The 18,212-nt window shown below is 43.0% G+C and overlaps 1 protein-coding gene across 1 annotated transcript in view; it reads right to left on the bottom strand.

Moving 5' to 3' along the window:
• Window positions 1-3,079: 3,079 nt before the first annotated feature.
• Window positions 3,080-18,212, bottom strand: part of LOC147902083 (RING-finger, DEAD-like helicase, PHD and SNF2 domain-containing protein) — a 143,752-nt gene continuing 128,619 nt past the window's right edge. The window contains exons 18-19 of the mRNA XM_087374667.1: window positions 4,243-4,495; window positions 3,080-4,032 (exon numbers count right to left, since the gene is read on the bottom strand). Coding sequence (XP_087230793.1) covers window positions 3,736-4,032; window positions 4,243-4,495 — 550 coding nt within the window. The 3' untranslated portion in view covers window positions 3,080-3,735. The remainder of the gene's footprint in view (window positions 4,033-4,242; window positions 4,496-18,212) is intronic.

Below are 18,212 nucleotides of genomic sequence, written 5' to 3'. Positions count from 1 at the left end.
GAATTGAGTAACTTAGGACTAATAAAAAACTCTATTTGGTCTTTGATGGCACACTATATGAGGACCACAAATTACTTGGCGCACTCTTACCTTTCCATTGCATGAGTGTGGCCTCAATATCATTACTACAGAGAGTTGTTAAGCTATTGTTAGAGACTCCTCGACAATGACCTTCAAAGGTAGTTATTAGACACCAAGCATGAGATGGATACACATCAGACCTCCATCTTCCCCCCTCTTGGTAGTAGTTATCATATCTTGGCGTCACATTAGAACAACCCTCATAGGCATCCCTTAGACTCAGGTTGATAGGGATGGATAGCCCATCATGTAGAAAAATATTTTAATTTGATGATTCAGGAACTTGATTTGGGCTTTCTAGGACTCATGCAGTTGGCCGGATGGGAGAGAGGGATGCCTCTACTGTGGGAGCATGGAGAGCCTTTAGGGAGTTGCCCTCGCCAAAGTTTCATACTATTAATCAAGATCTACAAGGCACTCACAAACATACCTTGTAAATTGACACAACCATACCCTTGGATTAGCTACAAGGAGTAGAGTATAGAGGTCATCATGTCCACAACTTGGTATTTTCTTATGAATAGGTGTTCCCTTATAAATCATTTGTATATTTTAGGGAAAGGGAGGAGAGTCAGTCCTTTATGAGGTTGTAGAGTGTTAGAGTAGTCAAACTATCAAAGCAGGTCCTGATTGAGACACTATACTTCATGCAATCAAGTGGTCAAATTTAGTAATAGCCACTGGTAGATAGACTCATGTTTTTTGCTCATCACATTTTTGGATTTATGATGGATGTCTCCTTCAACACGTACCTTGGGACCTTGGAGAGTGGGAGTTGACCGCCGATGCAACAACTCTCAACAAGACACTCCCCCTCTTCGACCATATGGCCTAAAATGCCAAACAAGGACTGATCCAAAGCTTACAGAGGATCCCCACCTATGTGGTCTAGGAGTCACTTGGCATCAGTTTAACCATGCACATTGGCTTGTGGATATGACTTTGGTGTTCCCATTGATAGAGATAGATTTCCTTTCTTTTTTTGGCTCTTCTAACATAGTAGACTCTCGATCAACACATAGAGACAACCCTTTGGAGCAAACCCCATATGCTCAAGATGCCATACAAGGCCCAAAGTATTTGCTAGGGCACTGCATAGGATGACGACATAACTCTCTACATCAATTGGAGATTTGTGGCTTGTGCTCACTTAATCCGGCCCATAGAACTACACATAGTAGATTCAAACATGGCTTTTCTCATAGTCAAGGGGACCCCTCAGGGGCTATCTTTCAAAATGCAATGCCTATCTTAGGCATACCCTCATGGCCACATGAAGCAAGTCCAATTCTCATGGCTAGCATTGGCCAAATACGGCTTTCATGAGAAAGTGGACCATGGTTTATTTTTCAAATCCACACCCACAAGGACAACTTGCTCTTTCACTCTCCAAATTGGCTATGGCAACCTCACTTCATGTCTATTTGATTTATTTGAGTTCTCACAAAATCTTACTTGATAGTACTTAATAGATGTTCATTTTCTTGGCAAAATAATTGGTCGTCTATACATGTTTTAACTTCCATATGCCTTCACTTTACTTCTTAGAACCTTAGTATTTCACTAATTAAATTATTTATATTGGTGACATCATTATTATAGATTGTCAATTTATTTGGCCCTGTCTAAGCATCGATATAAAACAAAGAGAGGATACCCATGGGATATCTATCTTTTGCTCAAATATACGTGCATTGAAACTTGCTATCTCATTTATAACAAAATTTGATGAGCTTATTGTCAATCAATATGCGTTCTTGGTAACTGCCCTATACATATGCCTTCACTGTTGTGAGAATACATATTGTATCCAAGGCCTCCTAGGCCACCAAGTTGAATATGGGACTAAAGTCCCCCAAATATCCATGTGTCCATAGCAAGTAAGGGCCTTTTCGGCCTTTCATTACAATTTACATCTATTTGAAACCATAAGGCCCCTAACTGGCTACAAGGGGTTAAGGCACATTATTTACATAAAATTTGAAACCATAAAGCCCCCAACCGCCCATAAGGGGTTAAGGCGGATATCTTATAGGTGCTTTGTCCATACTTAGACCTATTTTGTATATTTCCTCATTCGAATGTGATACTTTATGGAGATGAAAACAATTGCTGAACATAACATGAATGGCTTCAAGTGGATGCAGTTTTTCAAATTCTTAGGTATGGAATGTTGACACCACCATTGCCATCAAGGAGCTGTGGATCAACAGGTCCTATGGTAGTGGTGTCCATATGGATGGGGACTTGATACTCTACCTATCTCGTGGTGCTTGGTTTGGCACTATGTGCCTATTGAATGTTGACACCTGCATTGCCATCAAAAAGCTGTGGAACAACAGTAATATGGGTGGGGACTTGATACTCTCCCTATCTTGTGATACTCTCCCTATCTTGTGGTGGACTTGTTGAGGTGCCTGGTTTGGCACGCGCGTTCATGCACGTGTGCACGTAAGTGTGCACACAGACACACTTTTTTTGGGGGTGAAATCCATAGAAGCAGTTCCCAAAGAGGGAACTTGCCATTACAAACATCAAAAGATTTCAATATAAGAAAGTAGATTCCTCTATCTATCTACTTGTCTTATATTACAAGAATCAGTTCCCAAAGAGGGAACATGCCATTACAAACATCAAAAGATTTCAATATAAGATAAGTAGATAGAGGAACCTATCTGACGAGCATTGAGGCAATCATAAAAAGATTGCCTGAGTGACATCGGGAAATAGGAAAACTTGGAAAAAGTGGTATCTCCAAAGAGAGACACACACACATGATAGGTCTGAAGGATTTATGGAATAAGAGCAGCAGAAGAGCATTTTTCACATTTACTGAATTGCTTATTTTGTCTCTACAGCTACCATCAGTTCTTAATCAAACCTCAAAAAGAGTGGTGATGAGATTAACACTCACTCGAATCAAAATTTCTGCAATAAAGCCTACAGTTGTTAACAACAAATGTGTGGAATAACACACGTTGTCCATAATCAGCTTCATAGGCATTTCTTGATCAAGGAGTCCAGAACTGAAAACATATGTCTAGATGAATCCAGGAACATGCCCAAACTCATCCTCTAAAAGCACAACACATGGTGCAGTTTCAATCTGATGATAGTCACTCATAAGGTTGAAAACCATAAACTCCATCACGCATAGTAGGGACTCACTACTATGACATACCCACTCACATCGTCAGCGCCCAACAGTGGGTGTAGCCCATCGTATAATCATATGCTCTCACACATACAACACCCACAGATACTTGAGAATCCATTTATACAAAGGTCTTCGTACTGAGTTTCAGTCCACACTCCTCCGGAGAAGGGCATGCTCGACAGTGATGAAAGCTACAACTGAAAACATGATTATTGCCTTAAATAAATTTCCAACATAGGGATTTTTGCGATAAATAATTTCCAAATTAGGGACTTTCAGGATATCTGATAGAAAGCAAAAGCAAAAGCCATTGGGCACTCACATTGTATGGAGCTTTGCCTTTTTAAGAGGCTACAAAACAGCCCCAAACTTGTACCAGAGAAAGGTGAGCAAGAATCATCAGATTACTACTCCCAGATTTTAGGATAGACTTGAAACAAATAAGAACTTTATGGGGCAGAAATGAGCCTGCTCTGTGTATTAACCTTCCTCACAAACTAGCACTGAAGTCTGTCTTTAAGTGCCTGTTTTAAGCGAGCCTCAGCAGCTGCAGCAGCAGCTGCTGCAGGTGGCAAGTTTCTCAAACTCGTACGGGGCAAGTCTGTTCCAGAAACATCTGCCTGCAGATGTCGATTACAATCATATGTTTCAGTGTTGAAAAGCATATTAAGATCATTAATTGTTAGTGAAAACATTTCCTGGTTAATCCTCTTTCTTCCCATGGATGCTGGATTTCGGGAATTCACTTTGACTTGACCTAGTTTGTAGATGCTTTCCTCAACTGTATCCCTTATCTGCCCACACACAGCTTTCAACAATCAGGTTCGTGTTCTTGACGATTTGTTGAGCATATTACTACAAATGACTAAATACCCTCCGATCCAAGTTTTTCCATTGTCAATAAAATTCCTGTTTCATTTTGCTCATCAGAAACATAAAGAGTTAACACTTCCTACCAATAATACTTTGACTACCAAAGAAATCAATGGAGGAAAAATGCTAACCAGAAACTTGTGCACATAAGTTGCATGGTGCTGTCCAATCCTATGTATACGATTGACTGCTTGGGCTTCAGCACCCGGATTTAATAACGGCTCGATCAAAATAACATGTTGAGCCTCAACCAAATTAAGCCCGTTTGCACCTTGCTGGAGTAGTAAAAGGAGGACCTGAACTGGTTTATCAATGAATTGGTCCTTCTGATTTGGACCCCTTAGATCCTTGCCCTTGAACTCTCGAATTGCAGCATCCAAATTCCTACAACAAGTATCCATAACATAAAAGAACCGGGATAGGGATATAATACTTCAAACAATTCATTTGAATCACATTAAACTTAATTTACGAGTGATCACAGGCTTAACCACCCATAACATCATGTTATTGGTAGTGTTTAGAGATTTTTAAGGGGCCACATAAGGTAGTATACCCCCACATGCAGTCAATAAGGATGTAATGGGTGCCACATGGCACAATTCTATTAGTATAAAAAATTCTCATCTCTAACAAGAAGCAAGACCAAAGAGTATCAATTGTTTTCTCTTGTTTTCTTTTTTTGAGAGGGATTATAATTTTCTTCTCCAAAAGAGATTAAAACTTAAATTCTTTGTAAAAGAAAGAAGAAATCAATGTTTTTTTTTAAAGAGATTAATTCTTGAGTGAGTTATAAACCATGGCTAGTTCTATAGAGCTTGAACACTCTACTCTTTGACTAGGTTGGTAGATGTTTCGTAGACCATGTGAAACTCAATTCCAACAAGAATTAACTCAAGAGAATCCCATAATGAAACTTCTCAAGACTCACATTATGAAGAACCCAGATGACAAGAGAATCCCATAATGAAACTTCTCAAGACTCAAGACTCACATTATGAAGAACCCAACTGACAAGAGAAGGAGCCACTGGAGTCACAAAATCAACCACAAGAAAAACCCTACCTATCTAGGAAATGGTGCCACTAGGTACTCCCACGGGTACACAATCAAGGGCACATGATGAATCATCTATTGGTGGAAATGATGAGCCAAATGTGGCTGATATGTAAGCATGACAACAAGCTGAAACGCCCTTGAGAAGATCAGCTACAATCAAGGGCACATGATGAATCATCTATTGGTGGAAATGATGAGCCAAATGTGGCTGATATGTAAGCATGACAACAAGCTGAAACGCCCTTGAGAAGATCAGCTAGAGTGTCTACACCGCCTCAGAGATTTGTTCTAGGGGCAAATGATGTGATGCTTACTGATTGCGGGGAGCCTTCTTGCTATAGGGAGGCTATGATGCGCAAGAATCAACGCAAGTGGGAGTATGCTATGCAATCAGAGATGAATTCACTCATGAATAATAAGACTTGGGACTTGGTTTCTTAGCCACATGGAAAGAAAGCATTGCCATGTAAATGGGTCTACAAGATGAAGGTCACAGGTGATGATGTGCCTAAGTACAAGGCTCGTTTGGTTGCTAAAGGGTTCAAGCAAGAAAACGGTGTGAAACTCAATGAGATCTTCTCTCGGGTTGTGAAGATGACCACACTTTGATGTGTACTTGGACTTGTGGTAGCAGAGGATATGGAGCTTATGCAAATGGATGTCAAGACAACTTTCTTTCATGGGGATCTGCATGAGGAAATTTACATGGTACATCCTGAAGGCTTTGAAGAAAAGGGCAAAGAACGTTTGGTTTGCAAACTGCAAAATTGTCTCTATGGCCTTTAACAAGCGCTTAGAGAATAGTATCAGAAGTTTAATGCTTTCATTCGGTCCCAGGATTTCAAAAGAAGTGAGATTTATCATTGCCTCTACAGTAAAAGGGCCAAGGATAATAGCTTGATACTGCTAATACTTTATGTGGATGATATGCTATTGGCTAGCAAGAACGCTTATGAGCTGGATGCATTGAAGGCCAAGTTGCATGAGGCCTTTGACATGAAGGATTTGGGACCTACAGGTCATATTCTTGGTATGCGCATCACGCGTGATCGGAGTAGGAAACTCCTTTGGATGTCATAGAAGGAGAATGTTACAAAAGTATTGCAACATTTCCATATGAAGGAGGGAAGCCAGTAAGTACTCCATTGCCTCCATATGTGAAACTGAGTCAGACAGATAGTCCCAAATCAGATGAGGAGAGGCCCATGATGGCCAAGGTTCCTTACGCATCAGCGGTTGGGAGTCTTATGTATGTTATGTAGCTACTAGACCGGACATTGCATTTGCAGTGGGAGTTGTTAGCCTGTATATAGCTAATCCAGTAAAGAGGCATTGGGAGGTAGTTAAGTGCGTCATGAGGTGTATCATGCAGACAATAAGGCATGCCGGCTACATAATGCCCTTTATGGATTGCAATAGACACCTTGAGCATGGTAAGCCAAGATTCATGCACGTTTAATATGCCTTGGTTTTCAGGACAGCCCCATAGAAACAACAATTTATGTCTAGAAGTGTGGAGCCGATTAGCTAATTTGATTCTTTATGTGGATGATATGCTTATTACAGGCCATGTATTCAGCAAACTGCAGCCTTTAAGGCTGATTTGCGAAAGTATTTTGCTATGATAGATATGGGTTAGTTGCATTATTATCTTGGCATACAATTTGCTCATTTTGAGAGCGGCATAATAATGAGCAAGTCTAAGTATATTGGACAGCTCTTACCTCGCTTCCACTTCAAGGAGCCGGTTTCAACACCTTTGGAGTCTCACTTCCATTTTACCTTAGAAAGAAAGAAAGAAAGTTTATTAAAGTCTTTAGAATACTGATGGGTCTATGAGACTGTGAAACCCTGGTACAATCAAGCTGTGAGGGTGGAGCTACTAATCAAGCATCGACACCAATGCATAATGTAAAAATAATGCAGAATGATAGTTCTAAGTACTAAGTACAACATAGTCATGTCGGTGATCGAACTACAAATCAGTCACATCATCATCATCATCCTCATCAGGACATCAGAGGTGGATGAGGCACTGGAGGCAGGAAATCGGGGATAGAGTGTTGTCGGCCACTCTAGGGTGTGGTCCTGTGAGGTCTCCTGGTCATAGCTCTACGCCTAACAAGGGATATAGTAACCCCTATCGGACGGGCTCCGATGGTGAACATGGAGGTGATCTCCCTGATTGTAATCTGTGCGTCTACTCTCTGTCTGAGCTGTCGAGTCACTGGCTCTGAGTCCCGATCATGTCGAGGTCTCGTCTCGGGGGCTCCAGGAGATTTGGCTGAAAGAACTCCGTAATAGAGCTCTGGGAGGGGTCTGCCAAGGAAGAAGTCTGCTCCTGTCTCCGTGATCGAAGTATCCTCTTGCAGTGCCTAACTACCTCATAAATGAATCCTGTCAAGCATCTCTGATCTGGATAGGAGAGGAATCGGGACAGGGCCCCATAACTATCTCTGAAGAGGCAGTAGAAACGCCCCCAGATCTCATAATAGATGGGACACCTGAAGATGAAGTGCACCTCTGTCTCAACCTCTTGCATATCGCATGCCCAATAGAGATCCTCAATGAAGGGGGTAAGCGGATCTGCGTGTACCCTGGTGAATCCATGAAACCCTCATCTGTGATATGTAAGTAGTGATCTCTGTAGAAGCTAAGCTTCACTGGGAGTTCGCTCGGTGCCAACCAAGTCCGGAATATGTCTAGCTGTAAGAGATCCTTACGGATCACCGGGTTGACATCGTGTGACATGAGGGGGGAGAAAGGAGCATCCAAACTGTACTGGAAGGGAGGGATTCTTTCCATGTGGAGTCCCAACCCCTCAAACCATCTCTCTGTGCATGCATACCAACCCCCTGCTGAGAGCATATGCATTTTGTATATGTAGATATCCTATGCAATTTGCAAACTTTTGCACAATTGTTTTAACAAGATGGAAGGTTAAATTGGAGCTAAACACAAGTGTGACGAGTGAACAGATAAACAACACAAATTAGTTACCCAAATGCTTTGAGAGTGCTTACTAGAGCAAATAAATAGCATACAGGAAGGAGAGGGAGAGAGAGAGAGAGGCCACAGTTGAGACCACTGATAGGTTGCATGATCCACAAAGCAACAATAGACCCTTTGTTTCCGTGCCCTCGTCTCCTTGATGACACACCTGAGCATGAGAATATGATCCATAGTGCCATGATCATGTCGAAAACCAGCCTGTCCTGCTGCTCTAAGTCCTCGATACTCCGCAAATCAGCTGACCACGGAATCAAGCACAAATGCATAGATCTTGGACATCACATGTCCAATCATAATGGTCCTGTAATTCTCCGGGCTCATGGGATCCCCTGCCTTGTGGATGGGTGAAATAACGTTAATAGTCCAGTTGCGTGGAAACCCTAAACAGACAGCTTCATTAAAAAGCTTCGCTAGGATTGGGGCTAGGATGTTAATCCCATGTGCAATGAACTCAGTGCATAGCCCCTCATGATCCTTCGCTCGGCCATTATGAAGTTTCATTACAGCATCCCTCACCCCCCCACAGTGAAGAGGGTGCAAGAAGTGGGACGTGGCATATGTGAGAGGTCACGGGCTAGCTAATTTTGGATGCCATATAATGTGCGTGCATAATCATACTAGACCTAAGTGTCGGTGAGTGGTGAGGGGGGCCGTCCCTCTAGGAATCTCTGCCAGAAGTCCTTAGAGTTGTTACTGAACAGAATGTTCAATAGTTCCTCCTTGTTCCAATGAATGAAATCTAGTTTCTTCCTATGTACCAGTCTACGATACTCGCGTAGCGTCTCTGGTTCGCTCAAAAGGCTGTTTTTGGCTTCGAATCTGAGCTGATGGCGTAAAGCCTTACACTCTTCATCGTACCAATTATTAGAGGATGGGAGTGATCCATTTATGCCACTCCTTATCAGCAGGCTGCTGGTTTCTTGATTTATGTGTGACAAACTTGGCCCAATCTGCAGTATGCAGTTTCCCAATTAAGCAAGTTTATGCACAAACCCAGTACATAGCATTGGCAGGTAGTGAACTTGAAGGGCACTCAGCATTTGGGGATTCTTTAGGCTTAAGTACCAAGCTCAAATTTTCCAGCACTTTCCATCCAATCAAATGGATAGACAAAGATCCACAATCAGCTCAAGTTCGACGTGCTGAAGTGTTATGTCGCCAATTCACAATCCAGATGGGAACAGTTTCTTCATTTAGTCCAAGAGATCCTCAATCACACCCACTACACCAGTGTGGGTAGGATGTCCTATGATGGAGTCTTTAGAAAAAGTTCAATACCCTTCTCATAGAAGAGCCTCCCCTTTTCTCATTGCACGGTCAATAATGCCAGAAAGTCTCAGCTCAACCCTATAGGCTGGAAGTCTGTGAGGTGCTGCCCATGTGGCAGCTCCCTCTCTTTGTTTTTCTCTCTAGGTGTGTTGCCCCCATGGCATCCAATCAAATGCCCATGTGGCAACCCTAGCCCTAGGTCCTCCTCCACGCTCTCCTCATTTGGGGGCTTACAAATGGGGAGGTGACAACAATTATCATTTATGAGAATATATGCGTAGCTCCGAAGGTAAGGAGAGTAAGGGGATGTTATCTAGCTTGGAACTTCAATGTTCAATATGTCCAAGCAGAGATTCTTGACTTCAAGGAGGATGCCACCCAACCTCTTCCCACAGATAGACAGCCTACCAGAGATGTTTACATGCATGTTTAAGGGCACACATGTCCCAAATCATGTCACACATTATGGGCAATATTTACTAGACATGTCCACAACCTATGCGTTGGTATATATATACATATACCTTTGTAAGACTAGAATAAGTCCAATCATACAAATTTAGAGTTTTTGTTGTTCTAAAGACCAAAAATCTACACAGAAAATAAAAGAGAAAATGAAAGAGAAGTAATAAAGGAGGAAGATGGGGTAAACAAAAACTTTTATGAAAAACTAAAGGAAGACATACTTAGCAAGCAAAGCAACACTTATGTCGTCATCAGTGCCCAAGCATAAGCAGCTATACTAGGTTTCTAAAGACCCGCGGAGTCTCTTGGGCAAACCCAGTGCTTACTTTACAATGACTTACAAGATGATCTGGGATTAGAGCACTGTACATGCAGTTTTCATGGGGGTGGCAAGAATGTTGTGGACTATGTCATAGGGTTTCCTACCTTTTCCTTTATAGATCTCTGACCTCATAGTCCTCTCACATATGCTAGGAACTGCTTACTCCCTTATGCACCATTCACTCCATATATCACATGTAGTTATATTTTCTGCACTCCAAGAGGATATTGATTGCCAACCGACCCTTCATGCCAAAGCTGAACTTGACACCGCTCTATTCACATAGCAACATTCTTTCCCTTGCACAATCAACATCATGGAAAAGACATAGAGGGATCCATTTCTGAAAATGGTCAATACTATAAAGAGTGTAAAGCACTTCGGGAACAATGGCACTTTGAGCCCAAATGGGACGCTGAGACAAAAAAAAGTCTGGGAGAGAGTATTGACACTTGGTGAATACAGGAAATGATATTTCTTGTGCAACAGGAGGAAGGACTCTTGAACATCCTCTACTTTTATAGGTAGATGACTCTCTCTCTCTCTCTCTAGCCTACTATCTTCTGTTGAGCAGAATGCATGAATTGTAAAGAGAAAAGGCATACGATACTCATGGGCTTTGCTGTGAGAGAGTGTGAGAATGAGGGTGGGATTGGGTTGCATCAAGCCCCCCCCCCCTTTCTCTCTCGGAAGAGAGTATTTATTGTTTTATTGCTGAGCCAAAAGACTCAATGCAACTGGGTCCAATAGGAAAATAACAAATTGAATAAAGGGAGACCCTTCCTGTGCAGATGGAGATGTAGAAAGGCAGGCTACTAGCCCACAAAATACCCTGGTAGTTGAAAATCAGCAAGGTGATTTGGAGCACTTTCCTAGCCTATGACTTGCCTCTCCTTGTTCTTCTATGGTCCAGAAAACAGCCCTGAAAAGAAATTTTGACTTATCGGCTTGCTTTCCAAGCGAGCTAGCCAAACGTAGCTCCAGGAGCTATTTTTAGCGAAAGGGATTTTCACCCCTCTAGCCTTTAGTCCCTTGCCTTGGCCCATGAATTAATTGCATTGAAGTGTCCTTTGAATTGTTTCAATCAGTTGGAGGATAGGGCAGTCATTGTAAATTCCTAAAGAAATTCACGTCCCTGTGACACTATGGCATGAAGACAGTGATCTTGGTAGCATTCACGCTCATGGGAAGCGTAGAGGTTTTCACATATCAAGACTAGCAAGTGTGTACCAGTTGGAGATGCAATCTGATGACTTAGTTCCCCTCCTACATAATAGGTGCATGGTCGGTCTTCAAAGAACCAAAGCCATATGGGAAACTAGATTATTTGTCCATCTACAAACCTATGTCACAAACCACCTTGAAGCAACTTTGGCTCCAGGAGAGACGAGGTCGTGGATAGCATAACAAGAGCATAGTTTAGCATAGCAGCACTCAGACAAGTGATGATGGAAGTAAATCTTGCTCTAGATCATGGGGTGGATGACTAGTAGATATGGTTGGTCGACTCCTAGTGGTAGGCTCCGATAATGGAAATCTCAAACAAATGAGACAGAGTGTAATCCATTACATTGAAACCTCTAGGTGGGAACTAGGTGAAACCATCTGACAAAAGGCCATCTCTCTTGAAGATATTATCCATGATGTTGCACTCTTGAACAAATCTTCTATGTGTCATGAAGAAAAGCTAGGAACAATGGTTGGAGGTGAAGAAATTGCCCACTCGCTGAGGATCTCTATTGGGCAATTTCGGGTCTCTTCACATAGACTCCGTATTGAGAGTGGTCAAGCAGAGGGTTTACCCAGAGAGACGTATATGAACATTATGTAGCCTACAAGAGATTGAGTATGAGAAGCATTTCATTTTGCAATGCCCAGTTTACTATGAGATCCGAGGGCACTTCTACTGTCTATTCAGAGATAGCTCCGGATAGTTATCCTAGTTCCTCTCCTTTCCGGATCAATGATCCTTGGCCGCATTCATCCATGAGGCAGTCAGACATCGTGAGCCCCTACTTCGATCATAGAGACATGAGGAGCATACCCTGGTAGACTCCTCTTAGAGCAGGATCACCGAGTTCTTCCAACCGGATCATACAGGCTCCCACTCCATAGACCCTGGATGAGATTGAGATCCAGATCCAGTGACACAAGAGCTCAGGCGGAGGGTTGGCACATAGATCATGCTTGGGGACATTCCCTCCTTGTTCAAAGACCGACATGGGTCACGGTCGCACTTGTCAAACATAGAGTTGTGACTAGGAGACCTCGCAGGATTATGCCCACAGGCAGCCGACAACATTCTATCTCTAGTTTTTTGCCCTCGCTCCCCCACCCTTGATGAGGGGCGATAGAGTGGACCACAGTTGTGACTTTGGTGTATATCTCACTTCATGTTGAGATGATAGACTATCTGATGATGTTTATGATTTAAGTGATGATGGAGAGGACTATTAGTCTGATATGACTATGTAGCATTTATCTTTTGTTTTTCTGTACGGGTGTTGATGCTCGTTAGTAGCTCCACCCTTTCAGCTTGCTTGTATCAGGTTTTTCATAGTCTCATAGACCCATCGGTCTTCCGAAGACTTTAATAAACTTTCTTTCTTTGTGGCAAAGGCTTTCAGGTGTTAGTTGAGATCGTAGCAGTCTATATGGTAGGAATGTGAATGCCAAATAGATAGGAGCAGGACCTGCTATATTGGTATGGCAGCCGTTGTGAAGGGAACTGTGTTATGCTCTAGCCGAGATAGCATGACCTCGGATAGATCGGTGGGCATTTTCTCTAAGGTGACCAACTTTTGTAATAATTAATGTGCGTAATTAAATGGTCAAGAGAAGTAACTGCCAAGGTCCTAGGTGAGGGCGTAATGGCATTGACTAGATAGTTCTAATAGGGCTTGGGCCTAGGTGCATCTAAATGTGAAAATTGCCAAGGGGCAATTTGTTTTAAAGGAACTCCAAGAGAGGGGTGAAAAAGGATGCATCTAAGTAAGGGCCTAAAATGTAAACATGTGGCCAGGAACTATCTAGGGAGATGTGGGTCTCAAGGATAAGTATGAGGGAAATAACGTAGATATTTGTGTGGAAAATACGTATCAAATCCTTGAGAGTTGGCTGGGAGGATCGAAATATTGCCATCGCCCGTGAACGTGATAAGTTAGTGCGCAGGTTCAATACTAGTCAGGAACTGCAGATTAAAGCAAAGGAGAAATTTGTTAACACTTGGTATCAGAGCCAGAAAGGCAGAGCGATTTGGGGCAGTCCTGGATAAAGCGATTTGGAAAACTTTGCAGGCTGCGCACATACGTGATTTCTACTGGTGTCGGCAATATGCATGAAATGGGCCAGGTCGTTAATTGAGATTATGCCGTGACCCTTTGGTTGCTCAAGGGGATGAACTGCGGCTTTCTGTAAGGCGTGAAGGGGAAGTCACATAACGAATAGGCGGTGAATAGTTTTTTTGTTCGTGACAGTGGGCTGATCGAGACGCGTCGATTGAGATATACGGGCTGGGAATTAGTCACGAAAGGCGATTATCAGTTGAAGAATAATAATTGTTCAAAGCCAGTCAAAGAAGAATCATACGTGTACATGGTCGTCGCTGACAAGTGATTAGTTCTTGTGGAGAAATTGAGTTTTATAAAAGTTGACGACGGTTAGCAGAGGGTCGTGTGGGCATAAATCTGTTTGACGGTCGGTATGGGAAGGAAGTTACAGCCTGTTCATCGAATGAACCAGTTACTCGTTGGAGTAAATCGTTGATTGACCCTGATTTAAAACGAAAGTGGGTGTTGATGCGTTCAGTACCAGAGTTTGATAGCCGGTGTATGAAAGTACAATTGTGGCCTTGTATCTTCATCAGGCTGTGAGCAGCGACCCAGACTACCTTGTTTTCCCCTGCCTGTGCGCCTTCCGTTTTCGTTTGGCCTACCGCGTGCTCCGTTCTGTTGCTGCCCCTGCACTTGTGCTATATTGGTGGTGTGACTTCTGTTCAGTATACCTCTTCGACCTGCCTGCTGTCTTCTTCCTGGGCTTCTCTTGTTTGAGCTCGTGTGGGGCTGGTCTACAAGAGATCAAAGGCTGCTTGCAGAATTGGGGAGACAGCCGTTGCGGAATTCGAGAGAGCACATCGAGTCCGAAGAATCCCAGGGAGCACAGTTTTTATATCGCTTTCCAGTTTTTTGTTTGCAGTTTATATTATTTAAAAAAAAGCAGAAAAGTAAGAGTGAGAAAAGAATTTAAAAAAAAAAAAATTTCCCCTTTCAACGAAATGGAAGCAGAAGGGCAGAGTTCAAGGGTGAATCCTAGCGAGTCTAGAGCTCAATCTACACAACAGATGTCACATCACGCAGCACCTACATTGATTGGTAGGATTTCAATATTAGAGGATGCTTTACAACAGATTATGAACCAGCAGCTTCAGGTGAATGCTGGTCAAAATGAGATTAGGGAGATGATGCAAGCCTTGTCGGCTAGACCGTCTAGGATTGACAAGGGCAAAGCTCCAGCAGAGCCAGAGCCCAGTGTACATTCCTTAGAGCGCGCAAGGGTCAAAGTGCCTAATATCGCTAATTATAGACCGGAGAAGTACGCTGGTCGGATGACCGAGCGCAGCTCTGATGTGATCGAGGTTTGGTTGCACAAGTGGGAAGAAGCCTTCGCCATTTGTGAGATTAGATCCGATCTAAAGAAAATCCGCGAGGCCACACACCTGTTTATTGAGGCAGCGGACAGATGGTGGATAAAGCAACAGAAGGATCAAGTTGCTCCAACCACCTGGGAAGGGTTCAAAGCTGAATTCAAGAAACACTTTCTCCCACCTGATGAAGAATCCCGAGCTTGGGATGCTTATAGAAATCTTCGTCAGAGGAGCTTGTCAGTGGCAGAGTACACTGACAAATTTAGGGAATGTGTTATGAAAATAACAGACCCTCTCCCTATGTCGGTTCAGTTAAAAGACTATATCTATGGACTGAACGACAAAATAAAAATGGAAGTTCGGGCTAAATATGTGACTACACTAGATGAATCTATAGCAGTAGCCCTGAACTATGAGGATGCCAGAGGCAGATCTGGTGGATTTGTGCAGGCAGGGACTCAGTATGAGCACCCGAGAAAAGGGGGATTTCAGAGGAAATGGGTTTCAAAGACAAGTGTCTCGCAGCCAAGTGGCCAAACCAAGCAGGTGAAGCCGGTTGAGGGACCAGTAAAAACAAGTACCACCGTTGGGGTGAAAAGGAAAATAACTCCAATGGCAGCCCGGGCTTGGTCAAAGTCCTCATTGACCCCTGAACAAAAAGAGAAAGCTAGGAAAGAAGGATTGTGCTTCGGCTGCCTTCAGCGACATCAGTGGAAGGATTGTCCACTGAACAAAGATCGTCGCACGGCTAATATGATAATATCTGAATGCGACGTAGAAATGCAGGAGAGTCCCAGTGCGGAACATATGCAGATGCAACTGGCGGGACCTTCTCAGGGGTTAGTACCTTGTTTGTTATGTGTATCTGTTGCTAAGTTAGTGACGAGTGCACCTGATAACATCCTATCTAAGCCCGCAGCAACGGGGTATACAGCCTTCAACGATACGGAGTTGATCAAAATGAAAGGGCAAGTGGCCAGTCATGATGTCATTGTGTTGTTTGACTCAGCGTCAACTCACAATGTGATTAACTCCAAGCTCGTGAAGAGGCTGAAATTAAAGACAAGTCCATCTGACTATGCGTACACAGTCAGGATGGCAGACGGAAGTTCAACTGAAGTATGGGACCAAAGGGTTACCCAGTTGGAGCTTCGGATTCAGGACCATACTGAGAAGCTTGATTTTGAAATGACCAAGCTTGCTCATGCGGATATAGCCCTGGGAATGGCGTGGCATTCTAGTAAGAATCCAGCCATTGATTGGAAAAAGCACGTATATCAATTCAAGATGAATGATGTGCTTTATGTCTTGCGAGGTGAAAAAGATATACCTCAGGGACCGTTGGTTTCCGTGATGGAAATCAGAAAGGCTCAAGTAGAGTTTTTATACCTTTGCACAGCATCGGTAGAGTCGATGGATGATTCTTCGACTAGCACTGATGTTACGCAAAGTGGTGAGATGGCCAAGCTGGCTAATCTTATAACAGAGGAGTTCTCTGAATGCTTTAGGGATGAACTACCTTATGGGTTACCTCCAGAGCGGAAAGTTCAGCATAAGATTGAACTGATCCCGGGGGCAGAGCCTGTAAATAGACCTCCCTATAGAATGAGTTTTACTGAAGAAGCGGAGGTGCGTAGGCAACTGGAAGAATACCTCAAGTTGGGGCAGATTCAACCAAGTTTCTCACCTTTTGCTTCACCAGTGATATTAAAGAGGAAAAAGGATGATACGTTTCGCCTCTGTATAGATTACAGAGCATTGAATAATATCACTGTTAAGCACAGGTATCCGATGGCTCGGATTGATGATTTGCTAGATGCATTACATGGAGCCGTGATTTTCAGCAAGATAGATCTTAAGTGCGGCTATCATCAGATCCGGATTAGAGCCGAGGATGTGCATAAAACCGCTTTCAGAAGCAGGTTTGGTCATTATGAGTTTTTGGTAATGCCCTTCGGACTTACCAATGCTCCAGCGACATTCGTCATGCTTATGAACGATTTACTACGTCCGTATATCGGAAAGTTCGTAGTACATTTTATTGACGATATCTTGATATTCAGTAAGAGTGTTACTGAGCATTGTGAACACTTAAGGATAGTGTTCAGTACTTTAAGGAAAGCCAGTCCTTATGTGAATAAAAAGAAAACTATACTGTGTATGGTTAGGCTTGAGTACTTAGGGTTCATAATTACTCCACAGGGGGTAGAAATGGATCCGAAGAAAGTGGCTGCGATACTAACTTGGCCAATCCCTCAGAGTCTGACCGCGTTGCGATCATTCTTGGGATTTGTCCAGTTTTATAGAAGGCATATCAAAGGATATTTCGAAATAGTATCGCCATTGACTGATCTGACCTCAGATAAAGTACCTTTTATTTAGGGACAGAATCAACAGGAAAGTTTTAACACCATAAAACAAGCTGTGGTCTCAGGACCGGTGTTAAAAATAGTTGATCCCCAGAAACCGTTGTTCCTAGAAACCGATGCAAGTGCGGGAGATGCTAGCACTTGCGAGAGCTAACATCCGCCAGGCTATGGATAGAGCCAAGGTGTATGCGGATGAAAATCGGTCTATAAGAGTATTTGAAGAAGGAGAAAAAGTTTTTCTCAGAATTCCTTCGCACTCGAAGTCGTTGACTTCAGGAGAGTGTGCTAAGTTATCACCTCGATACTGTGGGCCGTGGTTAATTCTGAAAAGAATAGGCAGTGTAGCCTATAAATTAGAATTGCCACAGGGGTGTAAGGTGCACCCGGTTTTTCATGTTTTGCGCTTAAAGAAATTTTTGCATACAGGTGACTCACTAATCGAAGGTGTGGTTTTGTTTCAGGAGATAGAGGATATTGCAAAGCGCCAACCAACAAGAATCCTGGACCGAGGAACAATGCAGATACGAAATCGGAAGATACCCACGGTGTTGGTTGCATGGCATGGTCAGCCTCTATCGGAAGCTACCTGGGAATCCGTATACCAGTTGCGGAGAGCATTCCCAGATTTCATCATCGAGGACGCTGATGCTTGAAGAGGGAAGGAATGTTATGCTCTAGCCGAGATAGCATGACCTCGGATAGATCGGTGGGCATTTTCTCTAAGGTGACCAACTTTTGTAATAATTAATGTGCGTAATTAAATGGTCAAGAGAAGTAACTGCCAAGGTCCTAGGTGAGGGCGTAATGGCATTGACTAGATAGTTCTAATAGGGCTTGGGCCTAGGTGCATCTAAATGTGAAAATTGCCAAGGGGCAATTTGTTTTAAAGGAACTCCAAGAGAGGGGTGAAAAAGGATGCATCTAAGTAAGGGCCTAAAATGTAAACATGTGGCCAGGAACTAT

This window comes from Dipteris shenzhenensis, chromosome 5 (assembly GCF_047967505.1).
Source record: "Dipteris shenzhenensis isolate YYH24624 ecotype China chromosome 5, Dip_SZ_1.0, whole genome shotgun sequence".
In the NCBI taxonomy this organism is placed as follows: domain Eukaryota; kingdom Viridiplantae; phylum Streptophyta; class Polypodiopsida; order Gleicheniales; family Dipteridaceae; genus Dipteris; species Dipteris shenzhenensis.
Note: the sequence above shows the minus strand (reverse complement) of the source record. Positions and strands in the feature narration are given on the sequence as shown.